Genomic DNA, 26565 nt, shown 5'->3' with positions numbered 1-26565 from the left:
GACCTTCCTTGATCATCCAATCAAAAATAGCATCTCTGTCTTCATCCATCCATCTCTCCCCTCTTTATTTTTTATTATTGTTTATTATCTGTCTCCTCCATTCGAATGTGAATTCCAAAGGAACAGGGGACTTTATCTCTTTTGTTCACTGATGTACCCTCACAGGGATGCAGCTGGGTCCTGGACACATTTATGTCAACAAATAAATATTTGTTGACAGAATCAATAAGCCTTAGTGCCCCCTGTAGACTGGCAGTAATGATCTGACTTTCAGGGCTGCTGGCTTTAGGGGATACTGCCTATTCCAGCCAGGACGCCTCCACCTCTGGAGCACCAAAATCTGGGGGTCAGGGGATATGCAACTCCAGAAGGTGAGCGTGAGACGATGGCCACCTTCGTGGGCCTTCCTGCTCACCTGAGCCAGGTTAACAATGGTTTGTTCCACCTAGAGGCAGGGCTCCCTAAATTTGAAAATCACTCCCACCACGAAATCTTTCCAATCATCGCAATATCCTTGTGGGGTAAGTAGGTGACTCTTTCATAGTGAAAAGAACACCTGAAGGGGCGTTAGGACACCTGCCACTTACCGACAGTGTAACCTGAGGCATTTCAAATTTCTGAGGGTTGGTCTCCTTTGCAGAAGTGTGGACAGTCATAGGTGCTTGTGGTGTTCTTGTTAAAATTAAATGTGATCATGACAATGAAGGTAATTTCTAAATTAGAAAAAGGAATCTGGAAGGAAGGCAGAGGCGGCTTAGCAAGGCTTCAGGGTTTGGGGTTCTAGAGTCTTACAGAACAAACGCCAGTGCCACCCCCCCCTCACTGTGTGTGGCATTGCTCAAGTTACTGAACTTCTCCGAATATCAGCGCCCTTATCTATACATTGGGGGTAGTCACAGGGCCCACAAAGTCGAAGTGTCAAGAGCATTAAATGAGAGGTTCCCTGTAGAGTCCTGAGCAGAGTGCCTGACACAGGCTGACACGCTAAGGCTGCTGCTTTTTGTGGTTTTGATCATTCCTGCTGAGGCCATTTTAGTAGCAACTCAATATAATCTACTAGCAAAAGCTTGGGCTCTGGGTTCAGTGGGCCTGTGATCCTGTGTTGTGTCCACGGAAAACTACAGAACACCCCAGGTCCTCAAGCCATTCACCTGCAAAGTGGGGTGTCAGATAATCCCTTCCACCCAAGATGTTTTGTGAGGCTGGAACGAAACAGGGTTTTCAAAGGCCCACAGGATGGCAGATGCTCAGACAGAAAGTCAGATCCACTCCAGGTATGGGAAAGCTGAAGGAGGGAACACCAGGTGAGGGATGCCGTCGGGCCACGTGTGTCAGGTAGAGTGGAAATCGGGTGCTGTACACTCAAAAGCCCTCATGGTGCAGTGATTAAGTGTAAAGCCCCTCGGAGCCAGGCTGCCTCAGTTCAAGTCCTGGCCCTGAAACGTACTAGCTGTATGGCCTCAGTGCCCGTCTGTGACATTGGGATGATGTCGGGACCCATGCAAGGGCTGTCACAGATGTGGCTTATGATGGTTGGTCCTGTGCTTCACGTATAGTAGGCATTATTAGGTCTTTGAAATAAATTTATGTAAAATTAAAATATATGTGCTTCGCCCAAAGAAAAAGTACATTAAAAAAAAATTTTTCAGTGGGGGCCTTTTACTCAATGAGCATCTGCTGCTGAGTGGACGTGAGATGGGAGGGTCTCTGCTCTCCCCTCAGCCAATCCCACTCAGCCCCCAAGGGCCTCGAGCTCAGCTGGCAGTGAGTGTATCTCCCCAAGCCAATCGTAACTCTGCTATTTAAAGTTACATTTCCCCCCCAAAAAATACAGCCCCTCAACATGAGTTAACGATTTCATCTGATCCTCACCAACAAGAAAGCAACCTGTGCCACCCCTGGCCTTGCTGGAGTGGGAGACCGTGGGTTGGTCTTCAATAGGAGGCCTCCAACCCCATACAAGACTCGAATCCACTCAATTCTCGTGTTTTACGTTCTCTCGGTTCTTAATCTCTCTTCCCTGGCAGGTGACAACTCCTGGAGGGGACCCAGGGTGCTGCACAATTTCCATGCACACCAGACCCTACTCTCCAATTCCGGAAAGCATAATGAAATACAAGGCTCAATGTTAAAAGAAGAGCCTCAAATCCTCTCTACTCTATCGTGTTTAAAACAGTAAATTACAAATGAAGATACTGTACTTAATGAATATTAGTCACAAATGACCAATTTCCCCCAATCTCAACACATGCAACTGAAATTGGAAACTGCTGCTCCAAGTCAGCCCAGCCTCTTTCTTGAGAACAAGATCTCCTTGTTTACCACTCCGTCTGTTTACCACTGAGACTGTCCTTTATCTGGTGATGTCCACGAGTCAGTTTGGGAACCACCAATGGAAAAAAAAGAGATGATGTGAGAATGAGAGAGTCTAGAGGTCTAAGAGTCTAGTCTAATCCCTTATCTGTCACTACTTGAATGCCTTGAGGTCTTCACTCCCCAAGATAACACCAGGGATTTGGACTTGTAAGATGTATGACCTTCCCGATCTTTGCCAAGTCCCATGTAATGTGAATTATTGCTCACTTAATATTTTTCTTCACAAGGACTCTATTCTTTTACTCAAAAATTTTATTTTAAAAGCAAACTTTTGTCACCTTTGGGGCATAACAGTGGAGCCAGTTCATGAAAACTGTCAAATAACAAAAAAAGTGTCCTGCATCTATCCTGCCTTTCCTATATGAACTGTATCACCAGGGAACCAAGCAACAGATGAGGGAAGTCTCTCTTTATAAAAGAATTCCAACTAACAAAGAAAAAGGAATGACAGAATTAGGATATCACCACCTCACAATCCTTAATGAATTCATGGATCTAGGCACAGAGCATCACTGGTTGCCAACATTTTACAAAAAGAGAGACAACCAGACATTCTGTGACTTTGGACGAAAAAACACACAGCCATCTATGGTCTTGCCAAAGGGATCAAACCTGGGTCTGACCGAACTTCTAGGTCCAGCTACCAATTTGCAGAAAACACAGAGGACAGAGGAAACATGTGGAAGGGCTCCATGACTACGCACTCAGCAAAATCCAGACTGTGAAAAGGCTGTGGGTCAAACAGCCCAGGATCTTTAGCAGATAAAAGAAAGGGATGGAAGGAATGGAGAGGGAAATCACCCTATTAAAAGACAAACCAAATTTCTACAAATGGGAAAGAGTCAACTATCTTATCAAGGGATAATAAAACTGAAGTGATAAAACTATAGAGACAGGCAAGGAAGTCAAGCTGCCATTTGGGGGGAGCTTGAGATTGGGACGCAGAGAAGCTTCTAGAGTGGCGGCCAAAGTTCTTTCTCGACCTGGATGGTGGTATGAGGAACTTAACCTTGCAATAACTCATTATTAAAACATCAACTGTGTGTGGTTTCTCTATATTTGTCTTATAATATCTCAAAATTTAAAAATGAAAAGACTTTACGTTGTCATAAATGAAAGAAGTCTGTAAAACTATATAGAAAATAAAAGCAAAACAGCAACTTAGAAACCGCTATTTGCCAAAGCTCAGAACCTGAAGCTTGGTCCTCTCTCTTCGTTAAAAAGTCAAGTGTTAGGGCTTCCCTGGTGGCGCAGTGGTTGGGAGTCTGCCTGCCGATGCGGGGGACGCGGGTTCGTGCCCCCGGTCTGGGAGGATCCCACATGCCGTGGAGCGGCTGGTCCCGTGAGCCATGGCCGCTGAGCCTGCGCGTCCGGAGCCTGTGCTCCGCAACGGAAGAGGCCACAACAGCGAGAGGCCCACGTACCGCAAAAAAAAAAAAAAAAAAAAAAAAAAAAGTCAAGTGTTAGAAAGATGTTAATGGCCATGCTAGCACCAAACAGAAACATTCTCTTCGAGGTACTCAGAAGAAAATAAAGTGAACTGAACAGAATGTAACTTAAAATCCGTGCACCATCCAGAATCACCCTTTGAACTACCCAGGACCATTCTGCATGGTGGTGCGTGCTCTATACTTTGGCAAACACGATTTCAGTTCTTAGTCCTGCCTGCAGTGGAGTGAAAAATGTTCTTGTAGCCCCTCGTCACCAGCAGACCCCAACAAGAGGCTGGTGGGCCAAAGTCCCCGCAGGGGAATACTGTACAGAATGTTCCTTCCCTTGATGACCTGTGGCAGGGAGATTGTCTGGGATTCAGGGAATGGGGCCCAGCAAAAAATCATCCCTGAACCCAAAACATAGATGCCCCTGTGGTGATCAGGCAACAACCTCTTCAAGTTCTGCTATCACAGTCCCCCATTGCATTGTTTTGTAACTATCCCCATGTCTGTTTACTTTAAGAGCATGACCTTCTCAGAAACAGGACCCAGCTCACCCAGCACTATACCTCAGTACTTGGTCCAGGCCAAGGCCAAAGCTAAATGTTTGCGAAGTGAATAACCAGCATCTATGAGCGTCTACCAGGTACCAAGCACTGTGTTAAGTGTTTCTCATGTATAATCTCATTTCCTCCTCATAGCAACCTTGGACGTAGTTCATTCACAAATGAGGAGACTGATACCAAGAGGTTTTGTAATTTTCCCAAGGCCACTCAGCCAGAAAGTGACAAAGCTGGGATCTTAACCCCAAATGTATCAAGAGACGACTTAGAACAGGGAAGGGGCTGGGTTCTGGCTCTACCCCTTTCACAACAGGTAGTTCTATGCCTGGCATATGGTCTGCACTGAGAAAACCCACCCCAAACCCAGTTCTGTGTCTTCCTAGGCTGGAGGGACTCAGTCTAACTTAGCAGAGCACAGGACTTGGTGATGTTGGAGAAGAGAGCAAGTCCCAAGCTTTAAGGTACACGCAACTTGCAATAGTGTCCCATCTAGCATAGGGCTTGGGCTCTACAATCAGGATGTAGGGTGAGAACTGGAGAGAGTCAAAATCATCTTGAAAACTCCCTTAAAGCATCTTCAAGACACTAGGCCTCTGGCCCTTAGAAGCTCCCAAAGCAAGAACTAACTTTGTATCTCTTTGCATTTAGGCTCTGCCTCATCTCCCCGCTGCCCCGCCCCGCCACAGTGCCTGGTACCTGGGAAAGGCTCATAGATGAGGTAGAGAGCTGAGTAAGCTGGGTCCCGTTTCTGAGAAGGTCATGCTCTTAAAGCAGAGGAGACACACATGGGGATAGTTACAAGACAAGGCAATGGGGTCTGTCATAGCAGAACCTGGAGAGGTGAATGGGTCCCCAAATTGTTGCCTGATCGCCACAAGTACCCCCCTAGGTATGGAGACCAAGGTCTAGTCTGAACAGGGGAAAGGTAAGAAGTTGCTTGAAGGGACATCTCTTATTCTCACAGACAGAGGTAGAATCACAGTCAATAGCAGAGAGTACACAGATATCCCCTTCTTCTTAGGAGCCTGGTTCTGATCTCACTAGTCCCTGCCCAGGCTGTGTCCCCTGCCCCGGGAGTCCTCTGAGGGCTGTGTTCTCAGGCAACCCTTCCTCCAAGAAGGTCCATGCAACCTGCAGCGTGAACTCATGCATTTATCTGAAGAGTCCAGAGGGCCGACTGTGACCCTCTAGGGGCACACAGGAGGACCTTTCCCCTCATCCCCATCTGTAAGTTCTGCTAGTACATCTCAGATTGTGAGTCCTGAGCTCCTGTCCGCAAGTCACCTCTTGCTGTCAGAGGAAGGCCCTGCTCCATTGGTTATAAAACCAATTGCCTGAGTTCTTTATCTTTGTTGAAACAGCATCTGCCTCAGGGGAGAGTGCTTCTCAGCAGGAACCTCAGAAATTCTCCGCGGCGGCCATCCCTGGGCCCTGACAGTTTCCTATCTCTAGGAGGGGAAGGGCCCAGGTGTCTCTTTTGGGTGGCCGTTGCAGGGACAGCTCTGGCCAAAGCCTGAAGCCTGGAGACGGAGTGGCCCAAGCCCCCAGGCAGTTACCATGGTCTGGAAGCAGGAATGCAGCTGGGTCAGGAAGGGCGGCTTCCCGGGCAGGGCCAGCACCCGCTTCTCTACCATCGTGCATTCCACGTCGTCATCTTGGATCACCACGTCCTTCTTCAGGATCTTCACGGCGTACAGCTCATCTGTGCCCTTCCGCTCTGAGAGCATGACCTGCAAGAGAGTGGGCACGTCAGTGTAGTAATCGAAGGGGCCCCGGGGAAGCCACAGGTGGCTGACGGTCACTCAGATCCGCTCCAAGCTCAGTCCACGTGCCCTCGGTGGATGCTGATAGGACACTTGAAGTTTCCCACAGACCTCGCACCTTGAATGGCTGAACCCAATCAACAGAGGATGGTTCCAAAACAGAGACAGACTCACAGACGTAGAAAGCAAACTTATGGTGACCAAAGGGGAAAGTGGTGGGGGCAGGGAGGGATAAATTAGCAGTTTGGGGTTAACACAGATACACGCTACTATAAATAAAATGCATCGACAAGGACCTACTGTGTAGCACAGGGAACTCTATTCAGTATCTTGTAATAACATATAATGGAAAACAATCTGAAAAAGAATAAAGGTATATAAACGGAATCACTTTGCCGTACGCCTGAAACTAACACAACACTGTACATCAATTATACTTCAATTTTTTAAAAAGCATATCACTAAAAACATTTTTTTTTAATTTTTTATAAATAGAGGATGGTTCCAAGAGTGATGAACAAGTATTCGGATAGCCCTTTGGGATATGTCTCAATGCCCAGCCAAACATGACTAGAATATAAACCCCATGAGGGCAAGTATCTTTGCCTGTTTCGTTCACTGGTGTAACCCAAGAGTCTGGAACAGTGCCCGGCACACAGTAGGTGTTCAAGAAGTATTTGTTGAAGGAGGGAATGAGTGAAGTCCTGAAAGAACTGAATTGGGGGCAATTGTTCCCTTATTCTTTCAGTCGTTTAATATTCATCAAGAGCCTGCGAAGCACCGGGGAAGCAGCATTAGATGAGCAGGCACGTTCTCTGACCCTGTATTCCAGGGAGGAAGGAGGACTTTGGACATTAATTACAGGGGATGATTAATGTAATATTTTAACGTGCTCTCCTGTTGTCCTGGGGCTTCCTTTCATGCAGCTGTGGTCGCAATCTGAGCGTGTTAATCAGCGTGGCTTGTGACACATCATTGTTTTCACTGGCTGTGACTGTGCCAGAGAGAACAGTGAGCAGTAGATCCCTCTTAGGGATCGTGGGGCAGGACCACATTGTACAAGACCGAACCTGGTCAGGGGGCTTCTGAGGTGGCTTCCTGGAGGAAGAAGCAATCAGACTGAAGTAACGACACACTGCGTGTACTGTGTCAGATATTTTGCAGAGGCAATAATATCAATCACCACAATATTTTGAGCACTTACCAGGGTGCCAGACAATGGTTTTCATTTATTATGTCTCATTCACGTTGCCTAAGACCCTAGGAAGTCGGTACCATTAAGAATCCTATTTCAAGGGGGGAGGAGCAACGGGGTGGGGGGTTAAGAGGTACAAACTATTAGGTATAAAATAAGCTCCAAGGGCATATTGCACAACACAGGGAATATGGCCAATATTTTAGAATAACTATAAATGGAGTATAAGCTTTCAAAATTGTGAATCACTATATGGTACACCAGTTAACATATCACATCGTACATCAACTACACTTCAATAAGAAATAAATTAAAAGTTTTAAAATTAATTAATTAATTAAAAAGAAAAGAGCCCTATTTCACAGGAGCCCGGGGCTCAGGGTAGCTAAGTGACCTGTCACACCACAAACTGGGTTAGGGACAGAGCCAGGACTTGAACTTCCGGCTTACCTGATCCCAAGGTCTCTGCCTTTATACACTCCACTTGCGAGAGTTCCAGAAGAATCCTCAAGGAGTTCAGGTGGCTGAGGAAATGAAATGCTTGTACCTGACTCAGCCGGAGGGCCAGAGAGAGCAACAGAGGCCCGGGACCAGAGGGCGTGGCGCACAGGGGGAGCCCCGAGGCAGGAGGGCAGCTTGCACGCTCCGCTCGGCTCCTGCCCTGATGCTAAGCGGCCCGACCGGACTCCTGCGCCTGCGCGGCAGCTCTGGGCTGCGCTCGCCGCCCCTCACCGAGGCCAGTCTCCTGCCCGCACCACCTTCTCTCTCTCATCACAGCCAGGGGTGGCCGTGGGCGATTCGGGCCTAGGAATTTAGAGCACTTAGGGAGAAAGTCCCTGACGCACACCTCCGCATCAAGAGGACTTTTCCGACTGCTTTCGCCCCCAGCCTCACCACAGAAATACGAGCTGCCAGCTGGGCAGGTCCTCCCTGCCGGGCATCTGCTCAGCCCTCACAGCAGACCCACTCGCCCCCATGGCAGAGTAGGGCTCAGAGTGCTGGAGTGCGTGTCTTTAGCTTATTTCCCGTGTTCCTCTGCTCCCTCACGGGTACCCAGAGCCGTTTTTCCTTCCCTAGTCCTCACCAAGGCAGAACCAATGACTCCACTAAGATGTTAAAAGAGTAGGCTGGAGATAGGGGTTTGCTGCTCCCAGATTCCTGAGAAGGCAGGGCTGGGGCAAGGGCGGGGAGGAGGGCGGAGAGGTGACTTAGCCAGAGGCGAATGGGTAGAGAGACTGAAGGAGGATGGAAGCAGAGTCATCAGCTGAGAGGACCCCCAAGTACACAGGAGGGGCTCAGCGCTTAGCTGCCTGTGAGGGTGGCAACCCCACTGCCCCATCACCACTGGTCAACGTACCATCTAACAACCCAGAATGCTCGTAGACAACCCACCCCACCCAACCACCACCCAAGAACACAGGGGAGGGGCCCTGGACACCTTGAATGCCAATGCAGTCCCCTGTCTGGAGGAGTAGCAGGACAGATGGCTGGGAATCTCCCCAGGCACCAGAGGCAGGGGTGAACACCCTACGTCTGTTTCAATTACTCCCCTTCTACAGATGAACAAACTGAGGCTGGGGGAGATTAACCTCCTGGAGCTAATGACTGTTCTAAAAATGCAGATCCGACCAGGCTACTCAAATGTTTCAAGTCCCTCAGTGACTCCCGCAAGTCAAACAATTTCTTGACCACATCCTGTTCTTTCTTTTCTTTTGGCTCTTCTCTTGCCACTGCCCGTAGTGTCCTTCCACACGCTTTCACTGCTCAGAAGATCCGAGCTTCAGCTTAGATGTTACCTTCCTCTACATCCCTCAATGTTCCACGTAGACCAAACAGGTCACTCCCTCCTCTGGACACTGGGACTGCTTTGTATCTACGGCAGGTACTTTAGGGCAAGTGTTTCCAAACTTCAATCAATCATTCATCTGCCTTTTTCACATTTTTTCCCTACCACCTAAACTGCTATTTACTTAGTCTTTTTAAAATCTAGTCACATCTTTACTTAACTACATTTATCTGAAAAGGAAATTTTATATCACCACCATTAATGGCAAGCCAGTATCACCAGCCATAAGTGGAAGATGAGCATAAAAGTAAATAAAAGTGGGGGCTTCCCTGGTGGCGCAGTGGTTAAGAATCCACCTGCCAATGCAGGGGACACGGGTTCAAGCCCTGGTCCAGGAAGATCCCACATGCCACGAAGCAACTAAGCCCGAGCACCACAACTACTGAAGCCCACACGCCTAGAGCCCGTGCTCCGCAACAAGAGAAGCCACTGCAAAGAGAGGTCTGTGCACTGCAACGAAGAGTAGCCCCCGCTCGCCGCAACTAGAGAAAAACCCGCACGCGGAAACAAAGACCCAACACAGCCAAAATATAAATTAAATAAATTTATTTTTTTTAAAAAAAGTAAATAAAAGCAAAGTAGTGCTAGGAAATTCTAGCTAGATACTGCTGGCTGCTGAAGGTTCCAAGCCAGGCCTGCGTTTTCCTCTTGTTTAAGGAAAAAAGTGATATTAGCAAATGTGAGCTATTAATGGCATGTTGTCATCAAATGAGACTTTCTGATTCAAGTAATTGGAAAGACTAAGAGAAAACATAAAAAGAGAGAAAAACCTTATCATTCATATGGCACCTATGCACCACCTTAAAAAAACTCAATTACTCAACTAAAATCATCTTGCAAATCATCAATACTATGTACTTCACACCTTAGAAAATACTGTTGCATTTGTAGAGATATTTATCTTTCAGTCAATCAACAGGGATGTGTGAAGATTCTCAGTGCCTCGCCCTGCCCTAAGCCACAGGGTAGAGGGGAGAATAGCCAGTACCAGAGGACCCTCCTCACATCCTGCAAGTGCTACACAAAGGGGCAAACTCTGGAAAATTCCCCTATAGCAGCTGGAGGAAAACAGAACTCACACACACGAAGCATTAATAACGATTTAGAGATAGAACTGAATCAAGTTCTAGAGCAGGAGCGTGCAAACCTTTTCTGTAAAAGGACAAAGAGTAAATATTATAGGCTTCGGGGAGCCTATTTTATTTATAAAAATAGCTGGTGGGCTCAGAGCCAGTAGTTTGCTGACCCCTGTTCTAGAACATGTATTTCAAAAAAGATCGGGAAAAAATAAGAGTGACTACATTATCAAAAGTGGCCACAGTTTTAAAAATAGAACTACCATACGACCCAGCAATCCCACTGCTGGGCATATACCCTGAGAAAACCATAATTCAAAAAGAGTCATGTACCACAATGTTCACTGCAGCTCTATTTACAGTAGCCAGGACATGGAAGCAACCCAAATGTCCATCGACAGATGAATGGATAAAAAAGATGTGGCACATATATAAAATGGAATATTACTCAGCCATAAAAAGAAAAAAAATTGAGTTATTTGTAGTGAGGTGGATGGACTTAGAGACTGTCATACAGAGTGAAGTAAGTCAGAAAGGGAAAAACAAATACCGTATCCTAACACATATATATGGAATCTAAAAAAAAAAAGTCTGAAGAACCTAGGGGCAGGACAGGAATGAAGACACAGACATAGAGAATGAACTTGAGGACATGGGGAGGGGGAAGGGTAAGCTGGGACGTCTCATGAGGCTTGGCTGTTTCCATAGAAACCTCCATATCTCCCCAATAAAGTTATTATTTTATTTATACTAGCTTGAGTGGATGTCTACCTTTTAAAGATCTATAAGACAAAATTATTGCTTGAGGAGTACAAATTCTTAATAAAAATAAAAATTTCAGTAAGTCAAATAGCATCAGGTTAGTACATGACCTAAAACAAGACAAATTCCATTCTTTATAAATTCCATTCTTTTTAGGTGCCTCTTGCCTATATCAGAACCACGTGGGGTACTTGTTCACAAGGCAGATTCCAAGCGCCACCTCTCACCCAGAAGCTCTGACTGTGGCCTGGAAGCGCCTCCCTTCCCCTTGATTCTAATCACTAAATTTGTTGCTCTGAGGAACTCTGAGGTAATATCAGAATTGATTCATTTAATATGAGGGATAGGAGGTGTCTAGAAGATATAGAATCCTTTTATTTTGAGGGTCCCAACGCTTTCTCTGCAGTCGTTACCAGGGGTGAAAAGGGAACTTTGCTCCTTGATATTCTTTTTTTTTTTTTTTTGCGGTACGCGGGCCTCTCACTGCTGTGGCCTCTCCCGTTGCGGAGCACAGGCTCCGGACGCGCAGGCTCAGCGGCCATGGCTCACGGGCTCAGCCGCTCCGCAGCACGTGGGATCTTCCTGGACCGGGGCACGAACCCGTGTCCCCTGCATCGGCAGGCGGCCTCTCAACCACTGCGCCACCAGGGAAGCCCTGCTCCTTGATATTCTAATCAAGCTTTCCTTTCAACAGGAATCTCTCTGCCCTTGGAGAGCTTTTTTTAAAAAAAAAATTATTATTTTATTTTTATTTTTAACATCTTTATTGGAGTATAATTGCTTTACAATGGTGTGTTAGTTTCTGCCTTACAACAAAGTGAATCAGTTATACATATACATATGTTCCCATATCTCTTCCCCTTGGAGAGCTTTTTGAGAGCTTCCTGAGAGCTTTCCCAGTATCATGAAAGAAGTGATATTCTATGGTGGTTTCAAAACATGTCTGTAAATATTTGACACTCCTCAGTCAAGGGGCAGAGTCTGTGCCCCTCTGCTCTTGAACCTGGGCAGCCTCTGTGACTGCTTCAATGAATGGAATACAGTGGAAGGAATCCTGTGTGACTTGGGAGATAGCAGCTTCTGTCGGTTTCTCTTGGGACACCTGCCTTTGCAGCCCTAGGCCACCGTGCTAGTGAGGCCACCGCATGAGACCATGTGGCGAGGCCTGGAGGCCACACAAAGAGCTTGCTGCCTAGACAGCACTGGGTGTTCCAGCCCCAGCTGTTCCAGCTCCAGCCACTGCAGGACAGAGCCCAAGCCACAAGCAACCAGAGACTTCCCAATCTCCTGACCCACATACACCATGAGACATAATAATATACAAGTGTTGTCGTTTTAAACCTCTGAGTCTGAGGATGATTTGTGATGCAGCAACAGGCAACTAGAACAGATTCCTCTGAGTTCATATGTGCCCTAATGCGACCCAGCCCTGTCAGGTGTGGCCCCTGTTACCTTGCTTTATTTATTCCTTGTGTTTGGTCATGAACACTCTTTCTAATCCAAAAACTTTTAAGGCTTCAACTGAGATGGGCAACAGAGATGGAACTCAGCCTGCCTTCCAAATGTATCACCTTTCCTAGTCTCGCCCAGGACCTGGAAGGCTGGCCGATTCACATATTCGTTCAGTAAACATGAATTAAGTGTCTGGGATATGCCAGGCACTGGGGATGCAGAATGACAATCACGTCAGGAGGCTTACACACCGGCACAGATGAGCCCAATTCAATTATGATTAAACTCCCGAAAGAGAAGTTCATGGTGCCCTGCGAGTACGCACATGGCGGACTTAACCTGATTTGGTGGGCCAGCAAAAGATGCCCTGGGGAAGTGATGGTTAAGCTGAGACCTGAAGAATGACCAGGATTAGCACAGTGGACATGGGGGAGGCATATTCCCGCCAAAGGGAAGCGGATCGTGTTCCCTTCGGATTGAACTAGCTGGATGCACAAACCCTGGTCTAGAATTACTGTAGGAAGTGAGCTCTTAAGCTCTAGAACTCAGAGTCCAGATGCCAACTCCCAGCCCTCTGAGATGTCTCCAGCAGAGAGAGCAGCGCTGGTACCAAGTCGGGTGGCTGGACAGACAACGGGTGACGTCCAAAGGGAATGGGCCCACGTGTGTGCCAGGGAGAAAGAAGACAAGGCTGGATGACCGGCATGTGAGACAAGGTGGCCAGCTTGGGGCTCGTATGATAACCACCCCCATTTCTTACCTACTCTGTGCATTATTTCATTTAATTCCACACAGATGGGTAGTAGAGGTACTGCTACCATCCCCATTTCACAGGAGAGGAAGCCAGGGCTTAGAGAAGTTAGGTGAGTGGTGCAAAGTCACTCCTACTAGGAAGTGACTCTTCTAGGTCACCTGTCTCCAAAGTCCATGCTCTTAACCATCCGATTCTCTGAGCCCTGAGCACCACGTGTTGGGTCATGAGGCTGTACTGTCCGCAAATTATTGCTGAAGTGTTTCCAACTCGACTCCAGATCCTGGCCCTGTTCTCCTCTTCCTACCCATCCTACCTGTTGAGACTTCAGCCCTTGTGGCCTAATTCATGGTCAAGAACACAACACTTATGTCCTTTCTCCACTTCTTATACAACCACTAACAAACCACTCATCTACTGGTCGAGATGAGCTTGGTCTGAGTTAGTGCCGCGGTCACGACCCCAGTTCACCCATCTGGTCCAAGAGCTCTATGGGGAACTGTGTGCCAGGCATTATGCTAGGCACTGGTGATGCGTCCACGAACAGGACCGACGTGGCCCCGCTTCCAAGCAGTAAGTGGCTTGAGAAGATCTTGCTCCCTCCATCTGTGCCCTCAAGTGTTGGTACGAGAGCGAAAAATGACAGAAAAACAGCCATAGCACCAGCAACGGCGATGGCCACGATCTAAAATGCTCCTTTATGTAGACACGATTTTTTTATTAACTGTCTCTCGCAGTTTCTGGAGCTTCCACTTCAGTTAATACCAACATCGAGGGCATGGGCTGTTTCTTCAGCTGTCCCTCCATCTCTAGGGTGAGGATTCCAAACAGATTGAAAGTCTGTCTTGAAGTGACGTTCTTTACAAATTCTAAGCCACATCTGTTCCCCAAGAATCTTCTGGGAGAGATGTGATCAAAGCAGCAGCTCCGGTGACAGCAGATAAAATGGAAAGTAGCCCAGGGACTCCTAGCCAGAAAGTTGATGGAGATGAACTTAACTGGCAAATCCAAATGGCCAAATGTGCCTGGAACCTTGGCCCTTGACCGTGGGACAAGATGGCATCGTGGTTAGGGCAGGGACTTTAGAATTAGGAGACCTGGTAAATATCCAAGTTCCACCACATACTAGCTGCGTGACCTTGGGAAAGTCACTTAACTTTTCTGAACCTTAATTTCCTCGTCTATAAAACAGACACACTAGCAATGCTCAGCTTTGGGTGGTGCTAAGGGAACTTTGGGGGATAAAGTATGCAAACTGTACACCTCAATTCAGCTCCGTGCTGGGCAAATGATGAGTACTTAAGGACTTGTACTAGTTATAATAACAAAGAACCAGAAACTGTGTGGTGTAAAAAAAAACCAGAAATCTATTCTCTCACAGTTAAGGAGACCAGAAGTCAGAAATCAAGGTGTTGGCAGGGTTGGTTCCTTCTAGAGGCTCTGAGAGAGAATCTATTCCCAGCCTCTCTCCCAGCTCATGTGGTTGCCAGCAATCGTTGGTTTATGGACACAACATTCCAATCTCTGCCTCTGTCTTCACACAGCGTTTCTTCCCTGTGTCTCCGCCCCAATTTCCTCTTCTTATAAGGAGACCAGTCATTGGATTGGGGCCCACCCTAATCCAGTCTGAACTCTGAACTTGATGACATCTGCAAAGACCCTATGCCCAAACATGGTCGAATTCACAGTATCAGTAGTTAGAACTTGAAAATATATATTATTGAGGGGAGACAATTCTATCCACTACAGTGGTTATCAACAGCTTCATCTTTTCAGAGACGGACCAAGGGGACCACTTGTGACCCCTGTACACAGCATCCATTTCCAGCTCTCCAGTGGCTAAGGAGATTTGCCCCGAGGGACTTGTGTGTCCATGTGCTTACTAATGGGAGAGGGCAGAGATAGTTAGGGACCAAGGCCCCGCTCCCCACTCCCCCAACTTCAACAGACACCTGCCCCAAGTCCCAAGCCAAACTGAGCCTCCCTCAATTCGTCTCTCTTACATCTCTCATCCAGTGCATCAACAAGCTTTGTTAGCTCTGCATTCAAAATACATGCCATACTCAACCTCCTTCCTGATCTAAGCCACCACGAGCCCCACCCTGGTCTCCTGCAGTTGCCTCCTAGACAACTGTTTCCACTCTACCTGCTCTCAGCCTGCACGTACACTCTGTCCTGCCTGCAGGACCCTTCCCCCAGATACACCCAAGAGTTTGCTCTCTCACCTCGTTCAGTGTGACTTCCTTGCAGAGATCCTCCCTGAGCACCTTCTGTGAAGTTGCAGCCCTTTTGACACTCCCCATCCCCTTCCACTACTTTGTCTTTCTTCCCACACCTGGCATGCTATTAATCGCCATTTGTTTCTTTTCCTCCCTCCCTAGAATGTTAGCTCCAGGAGAACAGCTGTTTTGTTTGACTGTTTGCTGTCACATCCCCAACATCTAGACACTCAATAAATGTTTCTTGAATAAATGAATGAAAATATCTGAGTGAGGGTGAAGTAGTTAAAAAAAAAAAAATCCCTAGATCTAGGTCACTAAAGATCTTTAGTTACTTGGCTCTCAGCATTGTTTAATTTATCTATGGCTTCATCCAACCTATAATTCACAATGAATTTGAGGTAGCATTCAACATTATATAATATTAAACAAGTAGATTTTATGATATGTAAATTATACCTTGATAAATCTGGTTAACAATGATTATATAGCACATGGTGTGTATGTCTATACATATATTATAAATATAGTGTTTGTATGTGTTGTACTATCAGCTTCCTAGAGGCCAAAGCAACCAGAGATACATGAAATGATCACAAAAGTTCATATTTCTATAGGGAAAATCACTTTTTGAGGAGAAAAAGAAGCTTTCCCTAGAACTTAGGTCTAAAGGAAATGTCTCACATGGATCCTGAACACGCAGTGCTGCCGTGGACAATGTTCTTAATCACATCCCTATGACAGGGTCAGAAGAGGAGGAGGAGAGACCATACCATCTAGCACTGTCGGAGCCTGCAAGCTTGACTAACACACAGGTGTCTGGAAAAGACGCTAACTTGAACTCAGATGGTGCATCTAAAATAGAGACAGAGAGAGACACATTCGGGGCTCATAGTGTCCCCGAACACTGAGAGGAGAGGATCGGTAACGCGCAGGGAGCTGAGGGTGCACGGGAGAGGGATGGAGAAGCAAGTTAAGCCGGGTGTGTACAGTGCAGGCCTCCAGAGGCACCACGAGCCCCTCTCCCTGCCTCTCCCACACCCGCCACACTAGGGAGCTGGCTTGTGGACAAGGTAGGGTACGGGTCTGATCTGCTGCAAGGTGTGTACCCTCCTCTATTTTAGGGTCCTGTCTCTTTGAGGGTCCCCCGCCCTCTGGGACTGTCTCCTGCTTGGGCTCTACCCGGTCCCTCCGAAGACCTGCAGAGCAGAGGGTACTTTAGATCAGCTCAGTTCTAAGTCTTAAGGCAAATCCGGTCTCCTCCCCCACCCACCACCCTTTCCTTGGGTTTGCCTCGCCTGCTCGTACTAAGCTCCTGTTTCTCCAGGCTGCACCTGAGAATTCCCTGCCGAGCTTTTACAGGCTGATGCTTGGGCCACACTCCAGACCAATTAAATCAGAACCTTCTAAATATCTGGGACCTTCCTGTGTGGCCTGCCCTGGGGGAGGACGAGGTGATGAGCTGGCCAGAGGCCATCAGGATGGTATTATAATCAGGGGATGAAGCGCTGGGCAGACACTGGCCACTGTTCTTCCAAGGGCGTCTGCTCACTCGGGAGTAGGATTTTGAGAGAGACTTGGGTGCGGCCAGGTTACTAAATGAAGGTGAGCGTCCACATCCTCATCTCTTTACAACAAGGCAGGTATCCTGACAAGCTGTTTAACATAAGAAAGCGATTTTGACCTTGACAGAATCTGATAAGCTGGAAGTTCATATCTAATTAGAACTGCAAAAATCACAGTAGGTACAAGTTCATCTCTGGAACCACGAGTTCAAAGTTTAACTCTATCATGTGCTTGCTGTGTGATCTTGGGCAAGTTACTCAGCCTCTCTGAGTCTCAGTTCCCTCATATGTAAAAGGGACATAATGATAGTTCCTCCCTCAGCAGGCTGTTGTCAGAGTAAGTGACATGACGTAGGTAAAGCTCAGAGCCTGCACACAGAAAGCCATATTGTTAAAGTGAAAGAATAAATACAGAGAATAAGAGGAATGGTGGGTAGAGTGGTTCTTTCCCACAGTCTCCAGGTGGCAGCAAGTGAGCTAGAGCAATAGACCAAAATTTCTGCAGAATCTATTTCCCAGGAGATCCTTATGCAAAGCCCAGAATGAAAGGCAAGGTCGTCCCGTCTGTGTTTAGAGGTGGGGCTGGCACGAACCTTCCAGGAGAGGCTAAGGGGGTTCTCCTTCAGGGAGCTACATGCTCAGTCCAGACGGGACTTCCCTGAGGAATCAGCAGACCATCTGTCATCTTCTGAAATTCTGAATGGGGAAGCGACAATATACCCTGGATTCCAGGCCTTCACAGACTCATCTTCTCCAGCAAAGCCCTCCTTCAGACAGAGCCGGGGGTGAAGAAATGGCTGAAGCCACCCAAGTCCTGATAACCAGAGGCCTGGAATGAGGGGAAGAGCCATTCCTACCAGGAGACCTTGTAAGTAGATGTGGGGATAAATATAGACAAGAGTCCACCGATACATAGGGCCACGATGATGCTTCAGTGATACGTGTCATAAGAGCTTAACGTATACAGAACTCAATATACTACATTCATCAGAGTTGATGAATTCTTTACCTTTTGAGGTTCTCCTAACTTTCAACTTTCACCAGACATGAAGATGTCCCAACATGTTCTAGGTTATCTTAAGGCCCTCATTTTAATCCCCCAAAGTGTATTTTTACTGTTCAAACTTTGGGTCAGATTTTCTAAGTGTACGTATCCACACATATGTGTGTTTAAATTTTATATTTGATGGTGGACACACTAATGGAATATGAAATCATGTGGTCTGGGGGAATCAAATGCATTCACCTCTAGCAGCAAACTGGAAGTTAGCAGTCTAGAAATGGTTCCTGGCTTCTCATAGCTTGCTTTGGAGGAGCAACTGGGTGGACTTGCAAATTGAGAAAGTACTTCAGGAAAAATTGAAAAGTCATATAGTGGGGAAAAGATGCTAATTGGGAGTTCATAGTGTGGATCTGGGTAGGACTGAATCACTTTGTGGATACAATCTTCAAGTCGGTAAGACAAACATAAGAGCAGTGATAGCGTGCAGATCAACTGGGTTATTTCATGATTTATTATGTAAGGTTTTCCATATTTAAAATAAAATTTCTTTATATGGTTACATACTGTATGATTCCAACTATATGACATTCTGGAAAAGGCAAAACCATGGAGACAGTGAAAAGATCAGTGGTTGCTAGGGGGTAGAGGGTGGGAGGGATGGATAGGCAAAGTGCAGAGGATTTTTAGGGCAGTGAAACTACTCTGTATGATACTATAAAGGTTTGACGCATGTCATTACACATCTGTCCAAACCTGTAGAACGTACACCACCAAGAATGAACCCTAATGTGAACTGCAGACTTTGGGTGATGACGACGTGTCAGTGTAGGCTTATTGACCGTAATGAATGTTCCACTCTAGTGGGGATGTTGATAATGGGGGAGGCATGGAACTGCGTGGTAGATAAATTGAGTTTTCAGATCAGAGGTCAGGGTGACACATGTTATTAAGATTTAAGCCTCTTAAAATGATGCCATGTCACACATTAGATTTAATCAAGTTGAATTTTTGCCCACTAGCAGAGAAAGCCAATGGAAGTGTGAAACAAAGTTTAGAATGGAGGTACTTTCAGTCAGAGTCATCTCTGGCTCATGTGGACTTGCTACTGTTAAGCAAATGTCACTACACCCATGGAACGAATGACTCATAGTCACTGCTGGAAAGAGGGAGGGGAAGGAATAAGAAGGTTTAAACTCGAAACGCTGCGGAGCGCTGAGTTTTAAATGAAGAGGCTTAGTTGGATTTAATAAGTGTTTAATTGTTTGATTGGGTTGTAATAAGAAATGCAAAAGAACTATTATTTCAAAACTCTGGGTTGTATGTATCACTCCTAATTATTGATATCATAGACGTGATATGGTGGAATTGATAGGTATCCATTCGAGTTACTGAAGAGTTCTCTTGAGCTCACATCAATGCTGGTGTCCTGTAGGTTTGCTTAATCAATTTTCTTTGAATCACATGTTATATTTGACAAAGCTAGATCGTTAAAATAAGAGATTTAATTTGACTCTTTTTTAAGCAGTTCCTGGGAAAACAAACCAATAATTGATGCCTTTTTACCAAAAGAAAACGCAATGAAACCCTTAAGGGTCTGTCATTCATTTCAACTATTAGGCGCACAAAGGAAGCCTGTTTCCCTATAATCTGATCTGCTCTGTGCACACAAGCCTCCCTTTATGATTGGTGTCACAGACTAATGGAGAATGGGTTTTCTCCAAGGCAGGAGTGGAGCATGTTGAGGCTGGGTGGCCTAGTGGTCATGTGTTCCGGAGCCAGACTCTCTGGGTTTGGACCTGCATCCACCACTGCATGAGTCTGGAAGTCTCTCAACTCTCTGAGCCTCCATTCCCTCATGTAAAAGGGGGATTATGACAGCACCCACCCCATAAGATCGTTGTGAAGATTAAACAAGCAATGCATATAAAACACTTAGATGGGCTCTCAGCACTCAAAATACATTATCATTCTCTGCAGTGATTTTCAATGAGGTCAATACATAATATGAAACAGAGCTGAGGGGTGGGGGAAGGAATGAAACAAACTATGGCACGTTTAATTATATTAACCATCCCTAGGTGTACATTCAAAATATTTACCATGGGTGTTGGATGATTAAAATCTATAGGTCTCTGCTATCATGTTTGTTGTAGAAAGGAGTATGGGTAATGTTGTTAGTAAACAGGGATTCAATATCTTAACAGGACTAGAATTTCTGAAATAGCACATAAGGATGCAGTTGAGATGGATGTGTGGAGGGAGAACTATGACAGCACAATAATTGGACAAGAGGCCATGAAGTATCGCCCGAGAAAAGAGCTTCCCTGTTAATAGGCTCTATCTGGCCCTTCAGTAAGAGGACTAGATTTAACTTTGTATTATTTTTCCCAAAAAGCCAGGCAACGTTTTGATGAATATACAGACTTAAAGGAAACGCTGGCCTGTGTGCCAGACAGACAATATTTTCTTCCTTCTCGTCGAGGAACTGCCCATATCACATTTGATTTTCAGAGAGTCTGTTCCTGTTGTCCTTCCTGACAGATGGCTGGAAAAGTGACCTGTCCCTTTGGCCACAGCTAATTGGATCACATGATCACTGAGCCATACTGGTCCATCAGTCTCTTTCCTGGGGTTTTAAATTCTAGACTATTCTAGATTTGGGAATTAGACATTGAGAATTGAGAAGTGACATAAGGCTGGAGGAGGTAACACGGATGCACAGCCACAGCGAGAGACGTCAGCAAGAAGCCAGGGTGACAGATTGGGGTCCCCGGGATGGAGACAAAGAATGCTGGGTTCCTGGAAGCTTTCTGGTCCCAGCTGCACTTCCTGCCTTTGGATGTTGGGAAATACACAGGAACATGCCATGTCTGTCCAATAAATCCCCCTTTACTCCCTGTGGCTTGACAAGAAAACTTGAATTCCAGACGTCTCACTTTCCTTGATATAATTAATTTTATTGGGAAAACAGACCCTTATGCTTTTTTGTTCTGTAATTGACTATCCTCTGAGGGGTGAATGTAGGGGCTACAGAGAAGCAGTAAGTCACTTCATTGACGAGAGACCTGGACGAATTCAGAAAGTGGAAGGGCCTCACCGTGACTGTGGAAAATGAGTTGGCAAAAAAACCACGGCAGTCAGAATTGCATACGAAAGACTGCGGGCTGGGAGGAAGGTGCCATAATTGGGATAGAACCAAAGAGAAGGCAGGAATCCAAGATCAGACAGCAAATATCAAAAGGTTCTCTGGAAGAGGATTAAGGGAACAGGTAGCAAAGACTGAGCTATCTGTGAACCATATGATAAAGGACTCACCATATGGTGCAGGAAGATAGCAAAGCAGGCTGAAGTAAAGGGAAGAGCTTTTGTCTGTAGGATTATATAACCACCTCTAATGTATGGACGTATATGTGTGCATGTGAATCCACACTACTAATGAGATTAAAATTAGGAGAGACTCCCACAACAGGAGCTCTGAGACTTCAGAAAAGGCCTTTGTTACTGGTAGAAACTAAACTGCCTTTTTATCTCCTCAGGCAATTTCTTCCTGTGGTAATTCAGTGCTGCACTTGGATCCAGCAGAAGACACTGGGGTCTGGGGCTTGGAGCTCTGGATTGTTCTCTTGTGCCCAAACTCAAAGCCCACACTAGTTAAGTACCCCAGTGGCTTTGGGGGAGACAGCTTGTGCTGTCGGGGAGCTAGTGTTAGCAACCAGGGCCAACTTCAAGCGCACTGGGAACCACGATCTCTGTAGGGGCTCATGAAAGGGTTTTAATTTCTTTTAGAATCACAAGAGAAAAAAAAAGAACTTTTAGGCTGAAGAAACTGCTTTAACATGCAACATTAATACATTTGTCCTTATACCAAAGCAGTTGTAAGATACAGTTTTTTTGTTTTGTTTTGTTTTTGCGGTACGCGGGCCTCTCACTGTTGCGGCCTCTCCCGTTGCGGAGCACAGGCTCCGGACACACAGGCTCAGCGGCCATGGCTCACGGGCCCAGCCGCTCCGCGGCATGTGGGATCTTCCCGGACCGGGGCACGAACCCATGTCCCCTGCCTCGGCAGGCGGACTCTCAACCACTGCACCACCAGGGAAGCCCCGTAAGATACAGTTTTAAACTTTTTTTCATGGTGTAAGGAAGAACCCACAAAAGTCTCCATAGCAGCTTTGAAACTGTTTCAAAGATGAAAAGACTAGCAGTTTGGTGGAGATGAGTGGACCCAAGAGTAGAGAAGAGTGCTGTTAGAGATGGAAAGAGGCAACTAGAATCACAACACCTGATTTCAAGTCCTGGTCCTGCCTACTCCCAGCTGTGTAGTCTTGGGGAGGTCACTCAATCTCTCTGACTTATAATTTCCAAATAGGTGTAATAGGGTTAATATCAGTAACTACCTTGCATGACTGTGGTAAGAAATAATATGATGTGTGATGCATATAAATCCATAGCATGATCCCTGGCATTTAGTATGAGCTCAAAAGTTGGAGGCAATGGAGAGGTGGGCAAGTGGAATTGTAGAGGGTGGGGATGGGAGATAGAGCTGGTGAGGGTTAGAAGAAATGGAGGGTGATGGTGAAAAGGGAACCAGCTGAGGAACCACACACACTAGAGGTGCCCCCAGGACTTGGAGGACCCCACTAGCTGAAGCCTGTAGAGGAGGTGAGAAGGGCAGGCTCTAGAAGAGAGGAGCCCATTCTCAGGAGCCCTCCCAGGAATCTTTGTTGATGGCCCACAGTTCTGACGGGTGTTTGCATATGCATAGGTAACTGACAAACACAGAGTGAGGAGGGAGAACAGAAAATCTGGAGCCTTCCATCACCATGCACATGGCATTTGTCTAATGGCAAAGGCTCAGAATGAAAACAAGGCATGCAAACTCTTAGAGGCAAAGAGCAGAGAGGGGGAAATGAGAAAATAAGAGGGGAAAATGGTTAACCTTCTAGAATATGTTTGTGACATGGCAAGGCGACCACTGTTGAGACTAGAAATGCAAGTGTTAAGTATCAAGGCAATCAAGAGCCTAAGATCACATGCATCTAAACCAAACCTGGTCCGTTAAATGCCCCTGACGAGCTCTGTGACTTCACCAACTTATTTCAACTTCCTGCATCTCTTTTCCTCACCTGTAAAATGGGGCTATAAGTAGCTACATCACAGCATAAACATGAGCCAAAACATACAAAGCACTTACAACAAAGCCTGGCATATAGTAAGGACTCAAAACGTTAGGTGACATCATCATCTTCTTCACTACCGCCACCACAAGAATATATGTTCCATGAGGGCAGATATTTTTGTCTGTTTTGTTCACAGCCGTTTCCTCTGCACCTAGAACAGTGCCTAGCACATAGTAAATGCTCAATACATATTTGCTGAATGAATAATCCTTAATCATGCTGTCAGTGGGCAGTTATTATAAAAGTGATACTCCTCCCCAGTATGGGTTCCAGTCTTAGCCTCAGTTCCTTTCCCTCATGTCTGCCCTCTGCTGTCATAAGCAGCCACCATGACTTGTGCTCAGATCTGGAGAGTTAGGAGCTACGAGATCACTGATAACCCGGGAGACGGGCAATTCAGAAGTAGCTGAGCATAGAAGTCACAAGGCAAAAAGGATAAGGCACAGGTGAGTGGGGAGGAAGTGTAGGCAGCAAATCTCAAAAGAGCAGTTTGATTCCCTGGATATAGTCAGTGAGTAAAGGACAGAGAAAGGGGAGTCAAGATCACAGAAAACATCTTTAAGGATACAGGAAATGTTGAGCATGCTTCTCATCTAAAGGAAAGGATATAGGGGACAGGGAAGATCAGAGACTTTCTGTAGCTTCCAGATATACACAAAAAATGTAGCAAAAGACTTCATGTTCTTAGTAATACAATGGTAATTGAAGTACCAATTGTCATGTGAGTGTAAGATCTTGAAGGCAGTCTTTCAAAAAATGTGGCACTTCTACCACTGGCAATACAAGGACAAAGTTATTTTTCTTTTAATAAATTCTCCTAAGAATATATTAAAATAAATATATGACTGCTAGATCAAGCCTGTGATTTCACATACATTATCACTTAGGGCAATGCTAAGAAGAAGAAAAGGAAGTCAACTAAATCAATTTTAAAAAAATATTTAAGGGGAATTCCCTGGCAGTCCAGAGTTTAGGACTGCACTCTCACCGCCGAGGGCCTGGGTTCAATCCCTGGTCAGGGAACTAAGATCCCACAAGCCACGCAATGCGGCCAAAAAAAAAAAAAAAAAAAAGAGAGAGAGAGAGAAAATATTTAAGATAGTATAAAGGAGGTATATGTGTGCTTAAAAAAATAAACAAAAAAAAAAACACAAGTGCATAAATAGGTAATAGTTGGGAAACTTGGCCAAGGCTATACTCAACCCTTTTGTACAGTCTGAATCTTGAGCCAAGGGAGTTGGTGTCAGCACCTTGGAGAGTGGGACACAAATGCTGAGTCTCTGGGGTGCCACGGGAAAGGCGCCACTGGCTAACACACCAAATGGCCTCCTTAGTGACACTCAGGCACTTAATATCATCAGCCTCTTGGGCATTATTCTAGAGAAGTCAAACACCAGAAGAGGAGGCTTTATGGTTTTGTCTCTCACCTCTCAGCTTTTTATTTTTGATCATCTTCGATGCATACAGAGCAGCAGACCTGAATGGGACTTTTTGAAGAGATAAATGTAATACCGGGGCACTCAGTTTCTAAAGACTTGCCACTTTTCCTTTTAATTTTATAAGATGCTGACTTCTTCCTACTTGATTTATTCCTGGCTTACGCTATGCTTCAGGAAAAGCAGCACTAACACCTGGCACGTTGCATGATTTGAACACAAGGAAATGTCATCGAGAAGAGAAGCTTAAAGTTTTTTGTTTGTGGGGCATGAAAATCGGGAGTTCTAAAGGTTAAAGTCAGAAGGTCTTTCATGTCACCAAGCAGAATTCCAACCAGAGCTGAAAAGTAGGGGGTATGGCTGAGACCACTATCTTTCCATCAAAATCGTTCTCCCAGCATCCCTTGCACTGAGTCATGTGACTAAATTCTCTGTAATAGCGTGTAGGCAGAAGTGATGGGTGCCACTTCCAAACCAAGGCTTTAATGAAGCAGCTTGTGCCTCCTCTGTACTCTCCTTCCCCCTCCGCACTCTGAGTATAGACAAAAACAAAGCTGTAGGGATTGATGGGGCCGTGTAAGATGGAAGGAACCTGGGTCACTTAATCACCATATGGAGAGCGTGGGTGAGGCCAGGAACACCCATCTTGGACTGTTACATGAATGAACATTAAACTTCTATTGTGTCGGAGCCAGTATAGATGCAGGGATCTTTTTGTTATGGCAGTTGGATCCACCCTAACTAATAAAGGAGGTTAGGTGTGTGGGGTCTGGAAGAAGAGATTTTTTTTTTTTTTTTTTTTTTTTTTGCCACGCTGCATGTGGGATCTTAGTTCCCCAACCAGGGATCAAACCCGTGGCCCCTGCATTAGAAGCACAGAATCTTAACCACTGGACAGTCAGGGAAGTCCCAGAAGAGACATTCTGAGATTTCCATTTACTCCCTCCCCTCTTTGCACAGTTAACTTAGCTCATCCTTTAGATAAAGCTCAAGATCCTCTTTCTCCCAGAAGCCTTCGCTGACTTTGGCCAGGGCAGATCCCACCCCCGCAGGCTCTCCCAGCACACGGCAAACATCACAGCTGTACTTTACATCTGTTAGTGTGATTTTTTTTTTTCATTAACGTTTATACTGCCACTGGGTTTTTAAGTATGCATGTTTCAAAATTCATAGAATGATATACTTCCTTGTGCATTTTGTTGTATGTAAATTTTATTACCTTAAAATGATCAAAAACAAATATTGAATTCTGGTTAAATGATATGCATGCTGAAGAGTTCAGGGGTGAAGTGTACCGATATCTGCATCTTGGTTTGAAACGCATTAAAAAATGGGTTGACAAAGAGATGGAGAGACATGTGATCACGCATATACAGTCAAATGCTGGCTGCAGAATCTAGGTATCGGGTATTATGGGTGTTCATTGTATAATTCTTTTAACTTTTCTGTAATTTTTTTTTTTTTTTTTTTGCGGTACGCGGTCCTTTCACTGCTGTGGCCTCTCCTGTCGCGGAGCACAGGCTCCGGACGCGCAGGCTCAGCGGCCATGGCTCACGGGCCCAGACGCTCCGCGGCACGTGGGATCTTCCCGGACCGGGGCACGAACCCGCGTCCCCTGCATCGGCAGGCGGACTCTCAACCACTGTGCCACCAGGGAAGCCCTTTTCTGCATTTTTAAAGTTTTTCCTAATAAAATGTTGGGGGGAACTTCAATGAGAGTGGGGACTATGAGTATGTTACATAAGTAGAATTATTCTATGTACAGTGTATTTTATGTTACTAATCATAATGTTCTGTGGTTTGCTTCTCTTTTTACTTGATACTATGTCATGGACATCTGTCCATGATGACAGATAGACAGACAGAGATATGAGAGACACAAAGACCTCATCCTTTTGAAGGTATCATGGATACACCATTATATGTTTAACTTTCACACTACTGATAA

General features: G+C 45.8%; 1 protein-coding gene across 4 annotated transcripts in view; it reads right to left on the bottom strand.

The window, feature by feature from the left end:
• The window catches only part of PRKCB (protein kinase C beta), a 310378-nt gene that overhangs the window by 49885 nt on the left and 233928 nt on the right, over positions 1-26565 (bottom strand). For all 4 annotated transcript variants that reach the window (XM_067013684.1, XM_067013683.1, XM_067013686.1 and 1 more), the window contains one exon: positions 5929-6102. In XM_067013684.1, the coding sequence (XP_066869785.1) occupies positions 5929-6102 (174 nt within the window). The remainder of the gene's footprint in view (positions 1-5928; positions 6103-26565) is intronic.

Source organism: Kogia breviceps, chromosome 14 (assembly GCF_026419965.1).
Source record: "Kogia breviceps isolate mKogBre1 chromosome 14, mKogBre1 haplotype 1, whole genome shotgun sequence".
Taxonomy (NCBI): domain Eukaryota; kingdom Metazoa; phylum Chordata; class Mammalia; order Artiodactyla; family Physeteridae; genus Kogia; species Kogia breviceps.
This window is presented reverse-complemented; position numbering and strand designations above follow the sequence as displayed.